Here is a 22,343-nt window from a genome sequence, read left to right as displayed (position 1 = left end):
ATCCATATTCGAAGGTTTATTAAATTATACAGTGGCCCCAAAACGTATTGGTAGTTTGTGACATAAGTCTCACTTAACATTTTAAAAATTAATTAGATAAAATGCAACATCTGCAAACAAATTATGCTAGATGTTTCTCAGAACTAACTTCACTTCTCTGAGCTATATTTGGAATTACTTTTAGCCAACTGGTGTCATGGTGGTTTTTAGTGGATGTATAAATTCAGCTCAGAGTTACCTAGCAGACTAACCACAGACATAGTTCATCGCATTAACAATGTTTCACTAAGTCTGACAACCAAAATGTGTGGAAATACATTTGTGTTAACTTTTACCAATATATATATTGTTTTACCATTTTAAACCTTACAAACTTCTTGTATTAAAACGTTTAGCTCGAAAAGCATGCTATCTTTCTATAAAAAAAAACACTGTTTGGTTTTATATTTTGTTAGGTAATGAATGACATTCAGACATTTTTAAGTGTGTCTTAAATATCCAGATTGTTTTTGGGGAAATCAGTCTATAAATTCAAATGTAATGTGCTAAAAAAGTAAAAAATAAACCCCAAAAAACAAGTAATTCTGCAGGTAATGATGAATCAAAATGGACAAAGAAACATAGAACAAGCCCAAAACAAGAGGGTTTCAGACCCAGATGTTACAGTAGGCATACAGTCATTCACATTTGTAAATATGGTCTTGCTGTCCTGATTTTGTTTTTTGGGTAAAATCGGTCTGTACTTACCGTGATGCGAAACACTACCCCCATTGGCCAGAGCAGTAACTGTTGTTAGGGGTATGGGCATGTGTGAGCCCCATTATCCGGGTGTAATGTCCACAGAGGGGCGCCAAAAGCGAGTTGTTTTCAGCTGCGCAGGCTTTAATATAGTTAATAGATATCTATATTATATAAACATTCGTTTTATAAATAATTTTAACAAAAACAACCTGATTGAAAAGTGTTACCATTTTTGTGTGCAGTTTGGTTTCAGATTCAAGCCCTACATACATTACTGCATGGAGGAAGAGGGCTGTATGGAGTACATGCGCACTTTACTGAAATACAATGAGCTCTTCAGAATATACGTAACTGTGAGTAATTATTACCAGGTTTAACGAATTATTACATTTGAATGATCATCAACCAGACATATTGACCTTTGATGAATTTAGTCTCTCTGGAAATATAAAAGCTCCTCAAAATCTTTATTACGTACAGTATATATGAGAGCAATGAAAGATTAGAGGTGTTTAACATTATTACCATTATCTATATTGTAATGTAACATCGCTAGCAATGACAGGCAGACGAAGACGAGATGATGTGAAGAACCCATGTGCAGTTTATTTACAAGATGAATATCCCAAACGAACAAACATAAACAACTTGACTTGACTTGACTTGACTTGAAAACATGAAAACCGAACAACTTTACATTAACACATTTAAACTTGACATGTAACAGCAGTCCTCTTTATGACTTTTGTACTCTGCTTGTACTGAGTGTACGTTTATGATTGTTCACCTAACTTTTCTGTCCTGCAGTGGGCTGAGACTCATAAACAGTGCAACCGGCTGAAGCTGACAGATATGTTAGTGAAGCCTCATCAGAGACTTACTAAATACCCACTGCTGCTTAAGAGCGTGCTGAAAAAGACTGATGACCAGCCAACTCGAGAGGCCATAAACAGAATGGTAAATAACATGTATAAAAATCTTCATAGGAATTGAGGCACATCCACACATTCAGTATATATAGTATAATACATAACTATGTTTCCTGGAATGTAACATGCTAGGCGGTCTTAATGTAAAACTTTGCATTATTGTAACTATATTATAGCTACTAATAGAGAAAGCTAATTTATTTAAAAATCAAGTCAACAAAACACATTGACTGCTTGATTAAATGACATAATTGAAGAAAAAAAATCCCAGGTACATTCTGATGCATAATCTTTCTTGAATGCATCAAAACCAAATGCTTTACGTGAAGGGAAAATAAATATGTATATGTGTATATACATAAATGGGAAAATTCAAGCATTATATTATTATTTTCTATTCTATTCTATTAGATTAGATTTTATATATATTTTAAGTTATGAAATATATGTTATTTTCTTTAGGTGGCTGCTGTTGAAACCTTCATTAACAGTGTGGACTCTCAAATGAGACAAAGGGAGGAAAAACAGAAGCTGGCTGCCATTGCTGGTCGTATAGAGGCGTATGAGGCCATGGAGGGGGCCAGTGAGGAAGTGGAGAGGGTGAGAATCATAAACTATGAGTCACTGCCTTGGTTTCAGAATGCTTGTTTATATGATACCTTGGGTGTGTTTGTAATTTACAGAACACCAGTAAAACCAATGATTCTATGTGATCATGCTTTCAAGACCCATCACTCCTTGATGTGAGTCTCTCACAAATGCAATCATCCATTTTGCTGTACATTGTTCCTTCAGATCCTCAAGGAATATAATAACTTTGACCTGACCGCTCCAGTGATGGGGGCCTCACCAGAAGAGACCCGTCAGCTGCTCTTAGAGGGAGCTCTAAAGATGAAGGAGGGGAAAGAAAGCAGGGTACTATGAGTTTTATATGCTGACATATAAAAAAGAATAGTTCATCCCCCCAAAATATGGAACATTCTATTATTATATACTCACCCTCATGCCGTTCCATACTGTATGGCTTTCTTTCTTGGAACACAAAAGGTGCATTTTTGAAGAATATCCTGGCCAATTTCTAATGAAAGTGAATAAGGACTGGTGCCATCAAGCTCCAAAATGAAACCACTTCCATTTCCGCCTGTTCCTCACAGAAAGCATGTATGATTTGGACTTGGAATATAGCGCACAAGTCATATGGATCACTTTATGATACATTTATGGTGCTTTTTGTAATTTTGGACAGTCAGCTTTCACTTTTATTATATGGAAAAGAGTGGCAAGGACATTCTTTAAAAATTCACCTTTTGTGTTCTACGGAAGAAAGAAAGCCATATGGGTTTGGAATTAAATGAGGTAAACTATTCCTTAGAAAGTTCTCCTTGTGAAGAAATATTTACAACAAACTGCCAATAGTGTCTCAAAGTTCTTCCCTGTCTCTGACAGATGGATGTGTACTGTTTCCTGTTCACTGACGTTCTGTTGATTACTAAGCCGGTGAAGCGAGTGGAAAAGGTGAAGGTGATCCGGCAGCCTCTCGTCATCCATTATGTGGTGTGCCGAGAACTGAAAGACCCTGGAAGCTTCCTCCTCATCTACCTCAATGAATTTCGTTGCGCCGTGGCCTCCTACTGCTTTCAGGCCAACAGTGGTGCTCAGGGCCGCAGCTGGATGGAGGCCATCTACAATGCACAGGTATAGTAAAGTGAACAATCTATACATCTTATACAGAAACAAAGAATAAGCCACTTGAAATATTTTTCAAGCATGGACGGATTAGAATTGAATCTTTATTTATTGTCTGGGAAGAATAAGATTTGTTCGCAAATTTCATGTGACATCACCATGCTAAAGGAAAATGATGTAATTATTTACTTGGCACAATAGACATAATGTAACTACAAATGTCTCAAACTGTATTATGCTACATTCTGGTTACATCACCTCATGTCATGCTAATCCTTTATGCTGTTGTTGTTTCTGTGGCACATAAAAGGAGCAATTTTGAAGGAAGAATTGTAACGTTCACACACACATTGACAAACAATGACAATTCTTTTTCCATTCAATGACAGTTCAAAGTGATGGGTTGAGAAAAAATTGAACATAGCACACAATTATTATGAGCTACTATTATGGTACTTTTATTATGTTTTTGTCCTTTTTTGAGCTTGACAAATGTGTTCACTATGAACTTGTATTGTATGGAAAATAGCTGTTAAGGTCTCTTTTGCATTCCACGAACAAATGGTTGATTGTAATATGAAGTGTTCCTTCATTCAGAATCAGCTCCTGAGACTTCGTTCAGAGTTCCAGAGAGATGACGCAGATGACAGAGATGAGGATGAGACGGAAAGCAGCATGTCCACATCCAGCTCACCATCACTTCAGTACAGAGAGCCACTAGATAAGAGGTACGGATTATAAATTGACTATTAAATGGATCTTGCATTGCATAAATATTATTAATTTGCTTGTACACTCTGAAAAGAACTTTGTAGATTAATTTTTTTATAATTAAACATTAGTGTAGAAGTGCAGTTTAATTTGTGTGAAAAAAAAAATTGGAATATCGCAAAAACAATTCGCAAATAAATTAAGTGTTTCCATCCCATGTCTTTAAGAGAACAAAATAGTCACTCCTGGGAAAACTGGCACAAACTTGAAATGAAAATGGGAGTTGAAGCCACTGTGGCTCTTGTATTGGATGTAATAAATTCAGAGTGTGCTGACAAAATGCTCCGATGAACTTAATGTTTGGTATCGTTTAGTGGCAGATGCATTAAATCTGGAAACAAAAGCGTGCCAGACAGTTCTGGAAGGTAATAGTAGCCAATCATTTTGATGATGGGCATTAGCATTTCAGAATAACAAGAGCAACATTTGAGATGCTATGAATTAATATTAATGATATTCTAAGTGAAATACTGTATGTATTCACACTTTTTAGGTGCGTATCTATATTTGATAGGAATATATTGAGTCATTATATTTTCATCTTGGTTTTTGCACATGTAAACCAAAGTTTACAACTGTATCCTCCTCAAGTGAGTGTCTACATTTTTTATTGGCATTTTGGAGATTTTATTCACATCTTGGTGTTTCCAGCCAGTCAATTTGATGTGAAATCCAAACACAGATGGAAACCCAGCTAATATAATAATAATTTAACAGTGTGGCTTTTAGCATGACCAACCAACAACAAATGAATAAAAAATGACACAGAATAGAGAAAGATCAAATTATACAGTGCAATAAATGTTTTTTATTTTTTTTCCCCCAAAGCCTCTCCCTTTCGCCAAGTCACTCTGATGGATCAACTGAAACCCTTTCCGTGGCTGCAATGGAGGAAGTGGAAGAGGTCGAGTCTGCTTCGACCAGAGAAATAGTGCAGACTGTATCCTTAAGAAGTTCGCTCTTCTCTGATTCGTCAAGCCTTCAGGGTTCCCTATCAACTGATGCCGGCAGAACTCTGGAAGTCCTGGGTGATTTGGTCAACACAGACCTGGATCCAGAAAGTCGCTCTCTTTCTGTAGACAGTGCATACGGAACTCTCTCACCGGAGTCCCTTATCACAGAGCTGGACTTAAAGGGAGGGGTAGGCCAAAGTGAGGGAGAAGAGACCGATGCTGGGGAGGAAGAAGAGGCATTTGAGGTTGATGAGGATGTAGATGAACAGGATTCATTCACCTGGAATGGCTCTCAGATTACTGTAAACGAGTCCTACATTTTGGAAGACCGGTCAACCAATCAGAAGCCTGGCAAGAAGAATGACTTTGCTGGAATGTCTCAGGTAACGGGTTGCTGCTCCCAAACATTGCGACGCCGTTTGCCTGTCCAGCCTCGCCAGGACTACATGCAGCACTTTACCGTCAGGTCACACTCTGAGGATGACCTTCTTCAACACCTCACTGACACTCTCCACAGCTGCGACAGGCGAGAGGTCAGCAAAAGCCTGACAAACCTCTCCAAACAAACGTTGCATAGCCCAGAGCTATTAAAGACAGACGGGGGAAATGTTCAACAGGACTCCATGGCACTATCAAGCAACATGACGGACAGTCTTCGGCGAAAAGAGGCCAGGCATGTGCAAAGGACCCTGAGCTGCCCCAATGGTCATGCAAATTGTGAGCTTTCAGAAATTGAGTTACTGCCTCCTAGTGGACTGGAGGAAAAAGGTGATTTTGTGCTGACCCAGTACCCACATCTACAGCATAAGAAGCTGACAGTGGCTCAGTTGCACAGGATACGTGCCACCATGGTGCTCAATTCAACACTAACTGCCTCGTAAGTTTACACACAAATGTAGTTTGTTTCTTTGTCATTACTCAGAGTTTCATACTTTTGTTTTGACAATACAGTTTTAACCATTGCATTAACATTACTGTTAATTATTAGGCTACTAATATGTAAAACAGTACAAAAGTGGTGATGCCGCTACAATAAGTGTGGGTGAATATCACAAAAGATACTGAAGCCTATTTTTAAGACCACTTATACGTTTTTGCATTGTGACAAATAAACACAGCCACCAGTTGTCTTTAGACTACTGTCAAATTATAATATCTCAATCACATTATATATATATATATATATATATATATATATATATATATATATATATATATATATATATATATATATATATAGTATAATACAATATATAATATAATATATATTATAATGTAATGTAACATTTACAATTTCAGTTGCATATCAAATTTCTATCAAACTGAACATAGTAATCTTTAAATAATGTACATAGTATAAATTCAGAATTAATGTGAAGTATTTAAATACTGTTTTTGAGGAATACACTGACATTTTTTTGTTTTTTGCCAATTTTTACACATTTCAGAACAAAAATGGAATTGTGTAATTTTAAACAAAATCATATTATAAAATGTAAAATATTTAGTTTTTATTTTATTTTATTTTGTTAAAGATAACTCAATTCAATTTAATGGAATTTAGTTATGAAACTGAAATTCAACAACAAGTTTGATAAATTGCAATTATCAAATTGCAATTTATCAATTATCAATTATCAAATTGTTATATTTGCTTTGGCATTAATTTAACTCATTTTAAACTTCAATAGAGATTGCCAGGAATTAGTTTTTTGAAAATCAAATCCGGACTGCACGATTTGTAAAAAATGTAAAAAAAAATTCATGTTACAAAAATGAGAATAAGATTTCTGCTTAATAGTGACATTTGGGATGTATATTTTCTTGAAAATAATGTAACAATAGAAATTTTTTATTTTGGTTCTTATTTTTTTAAATTACGGTCCTAAAATAGGCTTCATTTATTTATATTATTTTATTTAGATTTCGGTTGAATATGACCCAGACTTTCAGGTGTGATTCGCCCCATGTTTCCACAGGAAAGCACATGCAATTAAAACATGCCACTTAGCCCCTATTTTTCAGTATCTTTCTTTTTCTATCTGCCATAGAATCTGTCATTTAGCCATTCTTATAAAGTTGCAATAAATAGATCAACACAAAGCATTACTATGCACCCGCCTAAACTATGTAATCTCACTAACAGTTGCTAACAGATTGTTCCTACAAATTGTTACATCAAAGCTCTCCCTCTTTGCCCAGACATGCCAACAGTGTGTCCCCTCATTGTTACTGTTCTCCTTAGAGTGTGGCAACAAGTTATTAGCAGTCAGTGTTTTGCATTGTAGACTCTTCCAAGAGACAATGTATCCTTCTGATATACACTGGAGGCCAAAATGTTGGAATAATGTACAGATTTAGTTGTTTTGGAAGGAAATTGGCACTTTAATTCACCAAAGTGGCATTCAACTGATCACAAAGTATAGTCAGGACATTACTGATGTAAAAAAACAGCACCATCAGTATTTGAAAAAAGCAATTTTTGATCCAATCTAGACAGGCCCCATTTCCAGCTGCCATCACTCCAACACCTTATCCTTGAGTAATCAGGCTAAATTGCTAATTTGGTACTTGAAAGTCACTTGCCATTATGTCAAACACAGTTGAAAACTAATTGGTTTGTTAAATGAAGCTTAACATTGTCTTTGTGTTTATTTTTTAGTTACCACAGTATGCAATAGACTGGCATATCTTAATGTCAATATTAGGTCAAAAATGGCAAAAAAGAAACAGCTTTCTCTAGAAACTCTTCCATAAATCATTGTTTTAAGGAATGAAGGCTATATAATGCTATAAGGCTATAAAAATTGCCAACAAACTGAATATTTCATACAAAGGTGTACACTACAGTCTTCAAAGATAAAGGACAACTGGCTCTAACAAGGACAGAAAGAGATGTGGAAGGCCAGATGTACAACTAAACAAGAGGATAAGTACATCAGAGTCTCTAGTTTGAGAAATAGACGCCTCACATGTCCTCCAGCTGACAGCTTCATTGAATTCTACCTGCTCAACACCAGTTTCATGTACAACAGTAAAGAGAAGACTCAGGGGTGCCTTATGGGAAGAATTGCAAAGAATTAGCCACTTTTGAAGCAGAAATACAAAAAGAAAAGGTTAGAGTGGAGAAAGAAACACAGACATTGGACAACAGATAATTGGAAAGGAGTGTTATGGATCTTAACCCCATTGAGCTTTTGTGGGATCAACTAGACTGTAAGGTGCGTGAGAAGTGCCCGACAAGACAGCCACATCTATGACAAGTGCTACAGGAAGTGTGGGGTGAAATGTCACCTGAGCCTCTGGACAAACTGACAGCTAGAATGGCAAAGATCTGCAAAGCTGTCATTGCTGCACATGGAGGATTTTTTTATGAGAACCCTTTGAAGTAGTTTAACATTTTTTTCAAATTGTAATAGTAATTTTTCACATTGTTTATGTCCTGACTATACATTGTGATCAGTAGTATGCCACTTTGGTGAATAAAAGTACCAATTTCTTTCCATAAGAGCAAAATCTGTACATTATTCCAAACTTTTTTGCTGCCAGTGTAACTTTTAATAGGGTGAGACTCAGTGACCTCACAGTGAGGCTCAAGATACCTATGCCCCTTTGTCTAGCAGTCTGTGGGAAGCTGGAATTTCAACATCCTGGTTTTTTGTCCCCAGTATCTTAATATAATAATCTCCATCTTCACCCAGACATATTAGGGAATTGTAGTTTAGAGAAGAAAAAAAACCTTCAGAGAGAGTACATGGTGTACAGTTTTCAACTTTTTCCACTTATTATAACTGTTTTACCTAGAGCAGGGTCTATTGTGGACTGTAACAGGTCCCTGATGTTTGATAGAGTGATTTGTTGTTATAAATGTTAAATTGCTTTGAAATACTATAATATTTCTGTGAAAATAATAGATGAATACTGTTAAATAGTTAGATCAATAAAATAGATTTATGAATGATTTGCTATTTACATTAACCTAATTGTCCTCTTTTTTTCTTTAGGGAGGTGTAGTGTCTGAGTAAATGAAGCTGATGCCATTAGCTGGTCTATTGGTGGGACTTATACCTGGTCTTAGGTCCAAGACTACATATGCAAAGAAGCCACCACCTGTATCAATAACAGGGCTCCCAGATGGTTCACTTCTACCTGCAAAGATATAAACTCAGATATAAACACAGGAAGATCCAGTGAGAACCCTGTGAAACTCTCAGTAACCAGCCTTGATCATTTATTAACAATAATCTAATTTTCACCATTATGTCAATATTGATATACAAAGATGTACATCATATCTTGCAGTATGCCTGCCACTGAAAAAAGGGACTTGAATTAAAGGTGCTGTGAGTGATTTATTTTGTCTCAACTACCTGACAGATACCACTGAAATCGATTTTTTGAGAGATCACACCTGTCTATGTGACAGCCCATGGCACTTCAGCAGTTACCAGGACTTATTTAGCCAATCAGAAATGCTCTTTGTCTCTCTGCCTTTTACATATCCAGGTTTGCTGACATTGCCTTGGATGAATTGTCTTTGGTGGGTGATGGTTTTGAACAAAAGGAGTGGTTGATGCAATGGTGCAGTTTAATTCAATAACTAAGTCCAGCTGAAATCACATAAAGCACCTTAATTCTACAAAGCACCAGTAGTCAGGTTTTTGCAAAGTAAAAGTGATGGAATGGAATTAATTGTCATCTTTACTTTATAATACTATCACATCAGTGTCAATTGACTCATATGTTACTGACTTTTGAGATTTGGTCTGTTCTCTAATTGCAATTTGTAAAAGTGAATGCTGTGTTGAAGGTGAACTACCACACTAACATTACAAGTCCACATTATTGAGAAGTTTGATTATTTGAGATAATCTGAAGCAAGAACTACAGTATACATAACTTTTATCAAACATTTTATTGTCACTGTTTGAATACCAAAAACGGGTCCATTTTGGTAATCAGGTTAAGCACAGCTTCTTCTTTTTTTTTTTTACTTTCTTGATGTCTCCTTTCTTAAACTGATAATAGCACTCAGACACTTATGCACTTGACTCAAAACCATGTTGTAAATTAGTCTGCTGAGTTAAACGTTGTTGAATGCATTACTGTCCCCTTTTAAATATTTAAGGAACTCTGTTATCACAAAAACAATGAATATGATGAACTCTAAACCACTTTGAATCCCTGAACTAAAATTAATTGTAATTTGGTATTATAGAACCTGTGTGTTTCTTTAAATGCTAGGTGATGTAGCTCCTGTCCTGAAGCACCCAGAAGATGAAAGATCTTAAAGGTCTTAGGAATTTAAAGGAATTTATTTATAGCTGAAATTGCACATTGAAAATGTAATATCTGTTCCATTAGCGCCACCAAGTGGAATTGCAAAAAAAAAAAAAAACTTTTCATTTTCAATTTACAATTTCAGCTATAAATATATATAATATAATATATTTATACTTATATATAAATAAAATGTAAGGTTTTTAAATGGCTTTCCTAGAATGCTTCCTCGATCTGCCATTGGTTTGAACAAACAGATAGTCCTGCCACAAACTCATGCCACTGGTTGACTTTTTCTTGTGGCTGGGACTAGGGACTGTCAGACAAACAAAGGCAATATTTTTAAGTGCCCAAGTTTACAGTTTTTGAGGAAATCAACCTACGAATGGCTTACTTATAATTTTTTCTGCATTTTAAGGTGGAATAGGAAAAAACATTTAAGTATTTTAACATGGAATAAGTTACACACTTCAGTTTTAAAAGAATACTCCAGATTCAATACAAGTTAAACTCAATTGACTGCAATTGTGGGACAATGTTGATTACCACAAAACAATTTTATCATTTTGACTCATCCGTTCTTTTCTTTAAAAAAAAAAAAAAAAAGAAAAAAGCTAAACTCTGGGTAACAGTGAGGTACATTCAATGGAAGTGAATGGGGCCAATTCATAAATGTTAAAATACTCACTGTTTCAAAAATATAGCCACAACTTGTAAACAATATTGGAATGATTTTTAGCAGAATAAAATCTCTTGCTAAACTTTTCAGTGTAAAGTTATATCCAATTTTACTACTTCATTGCCATGGCAAAGACCAATAAAACCAATTATTTAAACAACTTTACAGCTCAATATGAGTAATTATGCTACAATAATACATGAGTTTTAACAGAAGAATTAATGTAATTGATTTTATAAAATTATAAGATTCACAATTCTGCCATAACATTTTCCAGAAATGGGCCCCATTCACTTCCATTGTAAGTGCCTCACTGTAACCTCAATATGGCTACATTTTAAAAGAAAAGAAGGGTCGAGTCAAAATAATTTTTTGTGGTAATCAACATCATGCCACAAAAATTGTCGATTGAATTTAACATGTATTAAACCCAGAACATTGCTTTAAATCAACATTGTGAAAAAATCTGAAAAAGAATGACTGTGGACTACTTTTGCTTCAAGCGCCACAATAATCAACTTTGCTGTTTTTTTTTTTTTTTTTCAGTGTTCTGTAAATATGTTATTTATTGATCCTGCATGCTTTGTTTTATAAAAAAAAATATCCTGATTGTTCATGCCATTTGATTGGTATGCCTCTTTTTTCTATTTGAATAATTAGCACTGTTTCAAATGTTTCTAATTTGTCTTTTATAAAATAAGGGCTGAATCCATGTCTTATCCCAGGACCTTATCAGTTTACATACTGTATGTAGCTTACATATATACAGTTTACAAATGTGCACCTGCTCCCAAAAGAAAGAAAGAGAGCACAACACACACAAACTTCCAATTTAAATTAAAATGCCAACCCCACTGCCAAAATGCATCCATTTTATTTGTTTGTTTGTATACAAAACTAAATGAATGACAATCAGTTGTTAAGGTTTTTGTTGTTGTTACTTTATGTAACTGTTAGGGCAAACACTGTGCACAGTTGTCAGCTCCTGTCCTGCCAAATATTAAACTGCAATATTCTCTTACTCCATAAGATGACAGCAAAGATCTGCTTTAAAAAACTCACTTTTTAACTCCAATGAACTAATTTTTTAACATTAGCTTCTATCTTCAGTGAACTTAAATATAAGCTTGCAAACAAGTAAAATCCACAAAGGCACTTTACGTATTCTTGCTCATAGAAATAAATATGATTGTAATGCTTTGTAATTGATAATGCTTATCATATGCTGTCTTGTGATTTCATAAATTTACAATATAATAAATAATGACAATCATAATTTATTAGCTATTAAATAGCTATTTTTAATTTCTTGATCAAATGTGTTGTCTTGCTGTTAAGTTTCCATTTGACATTAGCGTTAACAGCTTGCCAGCTCATTTGAGCAGGTATCTTTGTATGATATTTACAGTCTGCTTTCACATCTTTATAAAGTAACAGTATGCTATAGCAGAAGGGCTCTCATTGTTTGAATGAGGCTGTCTAAAGGCTCTTGATTCTTTGCTTTCCCAGAGTGTTACTGATCATTATGGGAACTGAGTCTGCACTGGCTCATAATCATGTTGTGAGCAAAGCCGGTAAACCTCAAACCACCAACACCCTGAAGATACAGTGGCTGGGGCCACTTTTAGTAATTATAACCAGGTGTTACATTTGTCTCTGTTATGCGACAACATGGTACCTAGTCATTTAATTATATCTAATCATAAAGTATTATTATAAATAAGTATAATAAACTGAATTAGCAGATTTTGTGCCATGGGTTGTTGACAAATAAGGTTGTCCCAATTGATAAAAATTATAAAGGTTTAAAAAACAATCTAGTTTAAAACTCAAATGTAATATTTGTGTCCATGTTGGTTTTTTGAAGAAAAAGAAAAAAAAAAGAAAAAAGGGTTATTTACTTCAAATGTGTCAAGTGGAGTAACCATCAAGTAAACCATATTACAATACTATACATTTTTGAGTCACAAATATTAAGATGTTTTCTTAAAGAACAAAATGTTCTTTTTCATAAAAATGTCAAAATATCTGATATTTTTCGAATATTTCACACACACTGTGGGATTCTCTATGTTTTATGTAGCCTAATTTAATTAATTAATTACTTTTTATCACATGACAACATGGCTATCTGCTTGTTGGTTAAACATGGGGTTTTCAAACTATTTGATGCCAATGACCCTAAAATATGATGATGCCACCTTGAGGGCACCACTTTCCTAAAATATAATGGCAGCTTTATATTTCATAGTGTAAACAAACCCATTTATATATAAAAAAATGGGGTAGTACGTGGTAATATGAAGACATGTTGGCAAAATTAAATACTTTTATATTTTCCTTGAACTAAAGCCAAAAAAAATGACTAAATTAAATTAAACTAAATCTGCAAAATGACGAAGCGCCAAGTTCCATTCCAAAAATGTATTTTACACAAGAAAACTCTCTCAAGGCTTCATGTGTGTGGCCTTAAAAAATGCATAATAACCACTGATCTATATTATATATTATATATATAGATCAGTGATAATAACATTAAAAGAAGAGCTCGCACTCGCACTAAATCTCTCCAAAATAGTTTATTTGTTTAGAGTAAAAAAAAAAAAGTTTTAAAACATTCGGCCACTGGGTGGCGCTACCACAATTTGTGTGCGTGTTAACGGTTGTATATAACGCAGTGTAAAAAACACAAAAACACAAGTAATTCATAGCATATGATATCTTTTCTCATTCGGAACAACTTTGCCTCAAGAAACAATTGTGTCCGTCAAACCGTTCGTTAAATATCTGAGATTACGTTAAAAACTTACTTTTGCTAACTAGTCCTATTTTTCGCTCAATCCCAATGAAACAAGTGTCACACGATTCTCTGGAGACTATTTATGAATAAGTACATAAAAACAAAATTGAACTTTCGATTTTATGTGTTGACGGCATGCAAAATATAGTAGTAGTTGACTTAGCCACGGCTTAGTAGTAGTTGACTTAGCCACGGCTACTTAAATAGCTATAAGTAGCCGTAGATATTGATATTGTCACGAAATTTGGCACACTCCTGTAAGGGCTCATTCTGGGGACAAACATACAGTACAAAGAAATGGGGCTCGGCCACATGGTGACAAATATACTATACCAATGACAACATTTAAAGTGGATGTAACAACGTTACCACTTTTCCAATTGAGTTGATATGTTGTATGCAATTTGTGCGTCTTTGTTGTATAATGTTTGACAAAATACTTAATATAGTCCAGAACATGGGCTTAAAGGTCTTATGGCGCTTGAACCCCGATAATTGCTGCTTGCAGCTATATTTATTTATTTATTGTACAAATACTAATAAAAGATTATTCCAAGCTACTTTTATGACCAGATTTGTATTATTATTATTATTATTATTATTATTATTAAGAATAGCAGTTTTTCATTCTTTTATTTTATTTTACTAAGTTTTATTTTATTCCGTCTCCAGCCGGGTATATCACTTTAAGACCAAAAAAAATAAATAAATAGCAAAATGACTTTTCAGAAATCGAAAAAATGCTCATCTTCGTAGTGGTATATAAGTCATTTTGTTTGTTTTGTGTAGTTGCCATTAAATAACATTAGCTTTCACTAACAGTTAGTATTTTAAATTCATAATTGATTACTGAAAACAGAAATGAAACAAAGGACCGTATCTGCAGAGTAAACTGAGCTGAAGGGGTTTTAATGAAGGGAAACGAGGTGGAGTGCCGTTCAAACGTTCAAGCCGGGTGGAGTGAGTCTGAAAACTGAATGTGGGTCAGTGTGCAGACTGCCGCTGATGTCGCCGGACGACAAACGGCAAATCTTCTCCTTCGCAATAGATGTTTGCCAGGTTATCCAGCCCTGCAAATTTGGTCTTTACACACTCTTAACGTGTCCTTTTTAGAAAGATAAACCCAAGAGGACATCAGACATGAAGAAGTCGGCTCGAGCTCTTTTCTTTTTTCAACGTGAGTATCTTATTTACCTGGTAATTCAACCACGTGGCTCATACTAGGCTGATGTTAATTTTTAGTCAGTATTACAAAGTATTCTTGTTATTTTTTCATGTTAGCATTTCTTTCTATTATATTTACAATGCATAGTCCTACAACTCTAAAACACAACATTTTTATTTAATTGTCTCTTGAGTGTCATTGCAGATGTGTGTGCCTGAAACAGTTCTGAGATATCTGCAGTTCTGTTTAAACGTTCTATAATGTCATGTAATGGCTTTTCAATCTGTATTTTGCACTGTTGAGACCCAGACCCAAATGTCAAAACCAGCTGGTGCAGATAACAGAACCCCTGTGTCAAATAGTTATGACTTTGTTTTGGAGTTAAAGTTTCTGCACTTGTCCAGTTTGACATTACCACCAACATTTAAGGCACACAAAGAAAATAGCAGAAGGGCTATGTACGGTGGCCCAGTAGTGCACAACACAACGAAATTCAAAAAGCAAACATAAGTTCACAACACAACGGAAACAAGCCACAACACAACGCAAAAAAGCCGCAACACAACGAAATAGCCACAACACAACGGAATAGCCACAACACAACGGAAATGCTCCCGACCACTAGGGGGACAGGTGGTCTCCGGAAACGGTAAATTGCTCTCAATCTCCCATGCGTTATCGCTGGCGGTCTGGATTAGTGATGGGCAATCCGGCTCTTTTTCGTGAGTCGGCTCGTTTGACTCAGCTCACTGAAAAGAGCCGGCTCTTTTGGCTCACAAACGGCTCTTTAAAAAAAAAAATGTTTTCTCTATGATAGGTGTGAAAACAATTCTAATTCAATTATTAAATGAAATCATACTCGCAATGTCTCACAATTTCTTTAAAAATGCATTGATTTGTTATGAAAAAATAATACTGTTAAGCATTTGCATTAGAACTTTTTAATGTATAGAAACAACATTCAAAACAAATACAATCTGAACATAATAGAACCCATATTAAAGAAAAAGCTGTTTCTCGAAGCTCCGCTAGCTTCACAGTTGGGTGCACAGTTCGCATATGCTGGTGTAGGTTGTGCGTAGAACCGGCTTTATGCGATATTTTTTTTTGGCAAATTCTACACTGTGCTTTAACATTGTCCACATCATTAAAGTGGTTCCAAATGCTGCTGTGCTTCCGACTCATTTTCCTGCTTTTGCTTTGTTTTCACATGTGTGTTTCCTCTCCTCTCCTCCGAGTTTGACGCTGTGTGTGTGTGTGTGTGTGTGTGTGTGTGTGTGTGTGTGTGTGTGTGTGTGTGAAATATCGGCTTTTTAGTGCCCACGCTGCCCCCTAGTGGTCGGGATCATTTCCGTTGTGTTGTGGCTATTCCGTTGTGTTGTGGCTATTTCGTTGTGTTGTGGCTTGTTTCCGTTGTGTTGCGGCTTGTTTCCGTTGTGTTGTGAACTTATGTTTGCTTTTTGAATTTCGTTGTGTTGTGCACTACTGGGCCACCGTAGCTATGTTTCTAAAGTGAGATCAGATTTAGAAGCAAAGTCTTTTTGAACAAATTCCAGATGTTATAATATTACAGATGTATGGCTTTACAAAGCCAACATAGCCTGCTGTTATTCTGCAGAGATGGTTTTGTGTTTATCCAAAGTCCCTAAACCAACACATAAATTATCAATTGTATCTACTCCTTGAGCTTTCAAGCTACATCCACAAAACTCAGCACCGACCTTCAGACTACTCAGATTCACATTGCTATATCTTTTCTAAATGATCAAAATAATCAATTTTTTTGCACAGCGGACCATCAAAAATCATATAAACTTAAATTGAAGGAATGTTCAAACGGGCCAACGCAATGCTTGTTAATGCAAACTCTTACTGCCTAAATTTTACAGGTTACAGTACAAAATCTATCCATCTTTCTGAAAGTTTTATCAGAAGGTCTACTCGACTAATCTAAATCTAAAATCTTTTAGACAAATGCTTTATCAAGCCAACATCAAAGTTTTTATTGACAAGTACTAATTTACAATAGTTACATTTGTCATTGAAAAACTGTGATATTCACAGTAAGTCATAATTTATTCTAAGAGTAAAAGCATCATATATGCGAGAGTAATATTCAGATGGGCATATGATGCCCTCATGAATGTGAGCCCAGCAGCATATGTAGATTCAAGACGCGGTCACATTTACCTTTGCGCAAGAAACTTCCTATTGTTCAACAAGGCGAATTCGCCTGTCAATGTTCACCAAACTTGAACTCCACGTGAAATCCGTAAGGGTTTCACGTGGAACAGAGTTGAGATGACTCTGTTTCGCAATACAAAGGTAAATGTGACCGCACCTCAAAGCAGCTTTTTCTCTAAGACTGAAAAGCATAGGGGGCATGGGTAGCTCAGCAAGTAAAGACGCTGACTACCACACCTGGAGTCACAAGTTTGAATCCAGGGTGTGCTGAGTGACTCCAGTCAGGCTTCCTAAGCAACCAATTGGCCCAGTTGCTAGGGAGGGTAGAGGCACGTTGGGTTAACCTCCTTGTGGTCACTATAATGGACTCAAGATGTTGCCGAGTATGGCTGCTGCGTTGCGAGCTCCGACACAAAACAGTTTATTGTTTGTTTTGTTTACAGTTTTTAGTTTTTTTGTCTTGGATGTGGTCTACCTTATTGTATACGACAGACAAACGCTATTGGACATTGGTTCTGCAATTACACACCGGAAACCGGATTTCAAATTCCTCAATGCCGACCCGCTGTTTACAAACACGCCAGCGGAGCCCTTTGTCTGGGCTGCCCAGCCGCAGAAACAAAGAAGGAAAAGGGGAAAAAGAGCCGGTGTACTCATCAGAGTAAGACGTCATGCAAATCGACCCCCGCTACCCAGTATAATACTGGCAAATGTTCAGTCTCTGGAAAACAAGCTCTGCCAGCTGAGAGCGCGGATCTATTTCCAACGAGAGACGAGGGATTGCTGCATTATCTGCCTTACAGAAACCTGGATGTCTGCAGCGATTCCAGACTTGGCCATCAAACCCGCGGACAGAGCGATAGACTTCTCAGGTAAAAGCAGAGGTGGTGGTGTATGTTTTATGATCAACAAATCATGGTGTGATCAGAGGAATGTACATTTTATCAAGTCTTTCTGCTCTCCTGATCTGGAATATCTCATACTTCTGTGTCGACCAGTCTGGCTACCGAGGGAATTCACAGCAGTCATTATCACAGCTGTGTACATCCCCCCACAAGCACCAAAATACCACCAACACATCATCTTCAACACGCGAGGGGACCGGGTTTTGGACCATTGCTGTTCTCCTTTCCGGGATGGCTACAAATCCCTCCCCCGCCCACCATTTGGCAAATCAGACCACTCTTCCGTTCTGCTTCTGCCCGCTTACAGGCAGAAACTGAAACAGGAAGCACCTACCCTCAGAACGATCCAGCATTGGTTTGACCATTCAGACTCTATGCTACAAGACTGTTTTGATCACGCGGACTGGGAGATGTTCCAGTCCGCCTCTGATGACAACATCAAGGTTTATGCTGATAGCGTAACGTGTTTCATCAGGAAGTGCGTAGAGGACGTTGTTCCGACCAAAACAATACGGATCTACCCCAACCAGAAACCATGGGTTAACGGCGATGTTCGTGCGGCACTTAATGCGCGGACCTCCGCTTTTAATTCCGGGAATGCGGAGGAGCATAAACAAGCCAGTTATGCCCTCTGTAACTCACAACACAAGCAACCAAATGCCAGTACAGGCACAAAATTGATGGACAGTTCAACACCACCAAGTCTAGAAGTATGTGGCAGGGAATTAACATCATCACGTACTACAAAGGGAATAAAAACTCTGTGAACACCACTGCCTCTCTCCCGGATGAGCTTAATACATTTTATGCAAGTTATGAGGACAATAACACCGCTCTCGCGAAGAGAGCACTTGCGGCCGACGCTACAGATGATGGTTCACCCTCCGTCTCTGTTGCGGATGTAACCCGATCCTTCCGACGGGTGAACATCCGCAAAGCCGCGGGTCTAGACGGCATTCCGGGCCACGTCATCAGAGTGTGCGCAAGCCAACTAGCTGGTGTTTTTACAGGCGTTTTCAACTTGTCCCTGTCCCATGTAGTCCCCACATGCTTCAAAATGTCCACCATTGTGCCTGTACAAAAGCAATCAAAAATAACTTGTTTAAATGACTGGCATCCTGTTGCTCTGACCCCCATCATCAGCAAATGTTTTAAGAGGCTAATCAGAGATCACATCTGCTCTGTGCTGCCCACCTCTCTGGACCCATTGCAGTTTGCCTACCGCAACAACTGCTCCACTGATGATGCCATTGCATCTACAATGCACACTGCTCAATCTCTCTCTCCCGCACGATACTCTGCAGTCGACCTTTAAACCTCAGCGGCTTGATTAGCCCAATACGGGACCGGGTGTGTATGATCACGACCCGGCCCCGCCCTCCACCCTGCCACATTCCTCCCTCGTTCTCTCAGGCTGGGGACCCCTGGCCTGACGTACATTCCCCCCTCTTTCCCTGGGGGAGGGCGCGCCTTCTGCGCTGTCTGCCGGCAGTTGATCCCCATCTACCTGGACGAGGGAGGGGACATGGGGAGGGAAACAGAAATAATTAAAATGGGGGGTACTTCCTGTAACAGTCTAGTACCCCCCAAAAAACTTTTGTTCCTCCACCGGACAACAGCTGCGCCTCTCCGGGCGGATCCGAGGCAGTCCTCCAGCCCCTGGCGGACGGGACACCCCGCCGCATTCTCGGGGAACAGAAGGGGTCTCCCCCACCCCTGGCAGCGTTTCTCTCGCTCCAGGCGGTCGGCAGTGAGCCCCTCCCCGCTCGCGGTCAGCGGTCTTAAACCTTGGCGTGTTCCAGCGGCCGGTAGGCGGCGACTCCGCCCCTGGCAGCGGCCCTGACCACTCCAGGCGGTCGGCTAGGAGCCCCTTCTCCCCTCGCGGTCGGCGGCCATCGTCCTCGTTCAGGCGGCTGGGCTCCTCGTCCCCCGGCAGATGGCCGCGGCTGCTCCGTTGGGGTGGACAGTAGTGGCGAGAACTCTACTACGGCATATCCCTCCTCCTTCCCGGGCTTCGGCACCAGTGTAAAGGTCTTCAATGGAAAGGAGGAGGCGAGAACCGGCTTGACGATATAAATAATTGTTTAAAAGTAAACTTAAAAGACAACATAAACACACATGACGGACATGTCCGTAAACAATCTCTCTCTCCCGCACGATACTCTGCAGTCGACCTTTAGACCTCAGTGGCATGATTAGCCCAATACGGGACCGGGTGTGTATGATCACGACCCGGCCCTGCCCTCCGCCCTGCCACAAGCCTACAGAGAGGAGGTGCACACTCTGACACGCTGGTGTCAGGAGCACAATCTCTCCCTCAGGAGCTTGTAGTGGACTTCAGGAAGAAAGACAGAAAACACAGCCCCATCACTATTAATGGAGCACCGGTGGAGAGAGTCAGCAGCTTCAATGGTCCACATTACTGAGGAACTCACATTGTCCGTCCGTTGTGAAGAAGGCTCACCAGCACCTCTTCTTCCAGAGACGGCTGAGGAAGTTTGGAATGAACCACCACATCCTCACATGGTTCTACACCAGTACTGTAGAGAGCATCCTGACTGGCTGCTTCACCGTCTGGTGCGGCAATAGCACCGTTCACTACCACAAAGCCCTGCAAAGGGTGGTGCAAACTGCCAGACACATCATCGGAAGTGAGCTTTCCTCCCTCCAGGACATATATAACAGGCGGTGTGTGAAAAAAGCTCAGAGGATCATCAGAGACTCCAGCCACCCGAGTCATGGGCTGCTGTCACTGCTACCATCAGGCAGGCGGTATCGCAGCATCAGGACCCACACCAGCTGTTTACATGACAGCTTCTTCCCCCAAGCAATCAGACTTTTGAACACTTGATCTCTCACGATCAATAATCAGCACTGCACTTTATTAATCTTATATCTCACACTGGACAAATATATTGTCCAAAATACAACTACTGTATATATATTTTTTATATACGCTTTATTTTTTATTTGTATTGTATGTGTATTCTATATTGTGTGTATTGTTTTCTGTACATTGTATATTATTATTGTGTTGTGTAATTATGTGTACATTTGATATGTAAATTGCGTTGTGTAAATATGTTGTTTATTGTAATTGGTATATGTCTCGTCACTGTCATGGTTGCTATGTTGCTTGGAACTGCACACAAGACTTTCACCTACTGTTGCACTTGTGTACATGGTAGTGTGACAATAAAGTGATTTGATTTGATTTAATGTGGTTCTCACTCTCGGTGGGGCGTGTGGTGAGTTGTGCATGGATGCAATGGAGAATAGCGTGAAGCCTCCACACTCGCTAGGTCTCCACGGTAACATGCTTAACAAGCCACATAATAAATTATATGGATTGATGTCTCAGATGCGGAGGCAACTGAGATTTGTCCTCCACCACCTGGATTTAGGTGAGTCACTATGCCACCACGAGGAATTGGGCATGCCAAATTGGGGAGAAAAGGGGAGTAAATCCCCCACAAATCCCTAAGCTGACTTTACTCAAAAAGTTTAAACTCGTTCCCTCAGTTGAACTGAGTAATGGTGTTCATATAGAATGAAATTAACATTTTACATTAAGGTTACATGCAAGTAGACTTATCTCAGATCTGCTTTATAAATGTTGTTGTTTCTAATGTTTAATTACAACGGAAATAAACGTATTTCTCCACAGAAATGCATAGATCCCTATACTTCAGTTGCACATGCACAAGGAAAACTGAGATAGTGTTAACATCGTCCAAACTTGACGAAAGGGGGCACGGATCATATGAAACAACTATTTTCAACAAAACATAAAAAAGTCTATGAAAGAGCTAAAACCTCAACGAATTCTTAATAAAAATAATAATAGTAATATTCCCTTTGACCAAGGGAACATAATTAATTCAATAATTCAATTAGGTATTCCGCATAGCCTCAATTTCGTACTCAATAATTTAAGTTAACACTTAAAATCTTAAGTCTATGGATGTTTAAGATAAATAAGTTCAAGGAACTTGAGCCCAAAACTTGACATTAAAGTAATGTGTAATTAAGACAATTAAATTTTTCCAGTAATTACAACATTAGTGTTTACAGTGTAAGTTTACATCATTTTAAACATCAGAAATGCTTTTAATATTTTTCTGTTTAAAAATATTGTCTTGCCATGCCTGGTGAATGCAAGCATATTTTTGGGACTAAATCATTGCCCTAAGAGCAGAATGAATCAAGAAAATTCCCCTAACTTAGCATATTGGACCTGATTCTGTACT

At 38.0% G+C, this 22,343-nt stretch overlaps 2 protein-coding genes across 8 annotated transcripts in view; both read left to right on the top strand.

Annotated features, from left to right (window-relative positions):
• Nucleotides 1–12,188, top strand: part of plekhg5a (pleckstrin homology domain containing, family G (with RhoGef domain) member 5a) — a 50,253-nt gene extending 38,065 nt beyond the window's left edge. For 6 of the 7 annotated variants that reach the window (XM_052111762.1, XM_052111761.1, XM_052111759.1 and 3 more), the window contains 8 exons: nucleotides 984–1,094; nucleotides 1,549–1,698; nucleotides 2,133–2,270; nucleotides 2,466–2,585; nucleotides 3,117–3,365; nucleotides 3,954–4,084; nucleotides 4,956–5,957; nucleotides 9,085–12,188. In XM_052111762.1, the coding sequence (XP_051967722.1) occupies nucleotides 984–1,094; nucleotides 1,549–1,698; nucleotides 2,133–2,270; nucleotides 2,466–2,585; nucleotides 3,117–3,365; nucleotides 3,954–4,084; nucleotides 4,956–5,957; nucleotides 9,085–9,094 (1,911 nt within the window). In that variant the 3' untranslated portion in view covers nucleotides 9,095–12,188. Of the gene's footprint in view, nucleotides 1–983; nucleotides 1,095–1,548; nucleotides 1,699–2,132; nucleotides 2,271–2,465; nucleotides 2,586–3,116; nucleotides 3,366–3,953; nucleotides 4,085–4,955; nucleotides 5,962–9,084 lie in introns of those variants that run through there. The other variant, XM_052111760.1, reaches the window with a different exon arrangement.
• A 2,475-nt stretch (nucleotides 12,189–14,663) lies between these two features.
• LOC127633066 (matrix remodeling-associated protein 8-like) overlaps nucleotides 14,664–22,343 on the top strand; it is a 34,046-nt gene continuing 26,366 nt past the window's right edge. The window contains exon 1 of the mRNA XM_052111936.1: nucleotides 14,664–15,016. Within this exon, the coding sequence (XP_051967896.1) occupies nucleotides 14,980–15,016 (37 nt within the window). The 5' untranslated portion in view covers nucleotides 14,664–14,979. The remainder of the gene's footprint in view (nucleotides 15,017–22,343) is intronic.

Source organism: Xyrauchen texanus, chromosome 39 (assembly GCF_025860055.1).
Source record: "Xyrauchen texanus isolate HMW12.3.18 chromosome 39, RBS_HiC_50CHRs, whole genome shotgun sequence".
NCBI lineage: Eukaryota > Metazoa > Chordata > Actinopteri > Cypriniformes > Catostomidae > Xyrauchen > Xyrauchen texanus.
Note: the sequence above shows the minus strand (reverse complement) of the source record. Positions and strands in the feature narration are given on the sequence as shown.